Source organism: Myotis brandtii, unplaced genomic scaffold (genome assembly GCF_000412655.1).
Source record: "Myotis brandtii unplaced genomic scaffold, ASM41265v1 scaffold207, whole genome shotgun sequence".
In the NCBI taxonomy this organism is placed as follows: Eukaryota; Metazoa; Chordata; class Mammalia; order Chiroptera; family Vespertilionidae; genus Myotis; species Myotis brandtii.
The window spans coordinates 1,314,191-1,316,454 of NW_005357736.1; the positions used below are offsets into that span (position 1 = coordinate 1,314,191).

Consider the following 2,264-nt stretch of genomic DNA (forward strand, 5'->3'; position numbering starts at 1 on the left):
GCCCAGCAGGGCGGCGGCCAGCGCCTGCTCCTCGCCCTTCCCTACAGGGACGAGTCCAGTCAGCCACGCACCGGGGCCAGCACCCGGCCACTTCAGGTCCCCACGTGCCCCACATCCAACCTTTCTTGAGGCACTTTTCCAAGGCGTCGGCCAGTGTGAGGCTGCGCTCCAGCAGGAAGTCGGGGAGCAGGCGGGACGCCAGGGCCAGGCGCAAGTTCTCAAGAGCACCTTGCCGGGTCTTGGCACTGGGGGATGAAGAAGGGTGTCCTTGGGCCAGCCCGACCTGGGCCACATCAGCCAGGGGCTGGGCAGGGACATGGGAGCCGGGCTGGCGGGCAGCCAGGGTACCTCTTATCTGTGAGGCAGTCCACATACTCCTTCAGCTTCTCCTCAAGGTCCTCCTGCTGGCTCTGCTCGTCCACAGCATCCCCCCCTGCAAGGCCAGCTGGTCAGCCCTGCGTCTTGCCCTGGCCCCGGAGGCCCCACCGAGTCCCTGCCAAACCCCCACGCGCTCTCACCCAGGCTGTCCTCCGCCGCGGTGCTGAGAAGGCTGGGGCAGTCGCTGGTGGTGCTGCGGGCCTCACTGGCCGCCTCGTCCTCACTGGAACCCGAGTCAGCCTGGGCGCTGCTCTGAGCGCCTGGGGAGGGTGGAACGGGCCATTTGGCCTGCCTCCATGGGTGAGTGATGGCTGGGGTGCCTCACCCAGCCTCATGGCCCCCTGAGACAGGATGCTGCCCCTCTCAAAGATGAGAAAACCAAGGCTGAGGTGAGAGGCACAGGGGCTGAGCCAGGAAGCAGGAGAAAGGGAGTGAGGTCTACCAGGCCCAGCCTAGGAGCCCCTGAAGAGCCGACCCAAGGCCAGAGCCTTACAGAGACCGCAAGCCAGGTGGAGGCAGAAGGGGCCATACAGGCCCCAGGGAGCCTGGGGCCCAGCCTGAGGTGGGAGCATCCCTAGGCTCCCCTGGGGGAGCTGTCACCCGCCCAGATTATGCCCCCAAAAGGCCAGAGCAAGAGTCAGGGCCTTGGGTTACAGAATGAGACAGACCCAGGGTTCAAATCCCAGCTGCACCTCTGAACAGGGGTGCAACCAGGTCAGGGCAAGTGAAGACAACGACTAAGTAAGTGACTAGTTAAGGCGCTTCTGTGAGCCACAAGCTCACCCCTCACCCACCGGCCCTGGGGGCAGAGCCCAGGTCCCAGGGGTGTGGGTGGGTGCCCAGGCTTCCAGCGCACTGCCTTCTGAGCTCCCCTGGGTCCATCCCAGGCCTTCAGCCCTGGGCGGGTGAACACAGAGGTTCCTCCTGCCCTGGGAGATGCAGAAAGTGAGTGGCCCCTGACTGCAGGAGCCCCTGAAAACACTAGCTCGGGAGCATCCCACTCAGCAGAACTGAACACTCGTGTGTGTGGGTTCTGCGCTGGCCAGGGCGGTGGTCACAGCCGAGCCCCAAGCGGGTCTGGTCATCAGGCTGGTCCTACCTCTCAGGAACCACGTTCTCCATGTGCCTGGGGACAAAGTCCAACCCCCACGCAGGCCTCTGCTCATCTCCTCTCACTCCCACCAGCCAGGCAGCCCAGCCTCCCCTCGGGTGCTCCACTGTGCCCCGGCCGCCCCAGAGGCCAGGCCTCTGCACAACTGCCCCCTCCCCATGGCTCTCTCTCCTTCCCCTTCTCAGGGCTCCCCCAGAAACCCCCAACTCGCGGCTTCCTTGGTTGCCTACCTCTGGGGCTGACACACTCCGTGAGCTTCCCCCACAACCAGCCATTCTGGAATATCACGACCCTCTTATATGCTCTCCCACCCAAGCCCGGGTCTCTGCTGTGCCTAGCGGGCACCCCACCCCACCCCACCCCTGCAAGCTAACATGTGTTTACTGCACCAGGACACTCTCCTGGTCCCCGCTGATAAGCTCCCAGGGCTGCCTCGGGCCCCAGGGCTCCCACCCGCCGTCTAGGGCCAGGTCCACCGAGGCCCCGGTCCCCTAACTCCCCATCGCCCCCTACCTCCCTCCCTCCCTCGGTTCTCCCCCAGGCCTCCCACCAACTTTCTAGTCCAGTCCAAGAAAGGGCCAGGGACTGGAGAGGGGCGAGCTTCCTTCTCTGTCCTGCGGGTGTGGCTGACAAAGCAGGCAGCTAGGGCGAGGGAGCAATGGGGAAACCGAGTCAGGAGGTGCCCACCGCGTTAGCGTCGGGAGCGCAGGCTCCAGACGGAGCTGCGCGCTCAGGTGGGGCACACACGTGGCCGCCGTGTCCTGGGGCTCCTGCG

At 65.5% G+C, this 2,264-nt stretch overlaps 1 protein-coding gene across 1 annotated transcript in view; it reads right to left on the reverse strand.

Moving 5' to 3' along the window:
• Positions 1-1,818, reverse strand: part of IFRD2 (interferon-related developmental regulator 2) — a 21,682-nt gene extending 19,864 nt beyond the window's left edge. The window contains exons 1-5 of the mRNA XM_014539003.1: positions 1,720-1,818; positions 519-666; positions 349-433; positions 121-245; positions 2-41 (exon numbers count right to left, since the gene is read on the reverse strand). Of these exons, the coding sequence (XP_014394489.1) occupies positions 2-41; positions 121-245; positions 349-433; positions 519-666; positions 1,720-1,764 (443 nt within the window). The 5' untranslated portion in view covers positions 1,765-1,818. The remainder of the gene's footprint in view (position 1; positions 42-120; positions 246-348; positions 434-518; positions 667-1,719) is intronic.
• Between the last annotated feature and the right edge of the window lie 446 nt (positions 1,819-2,264).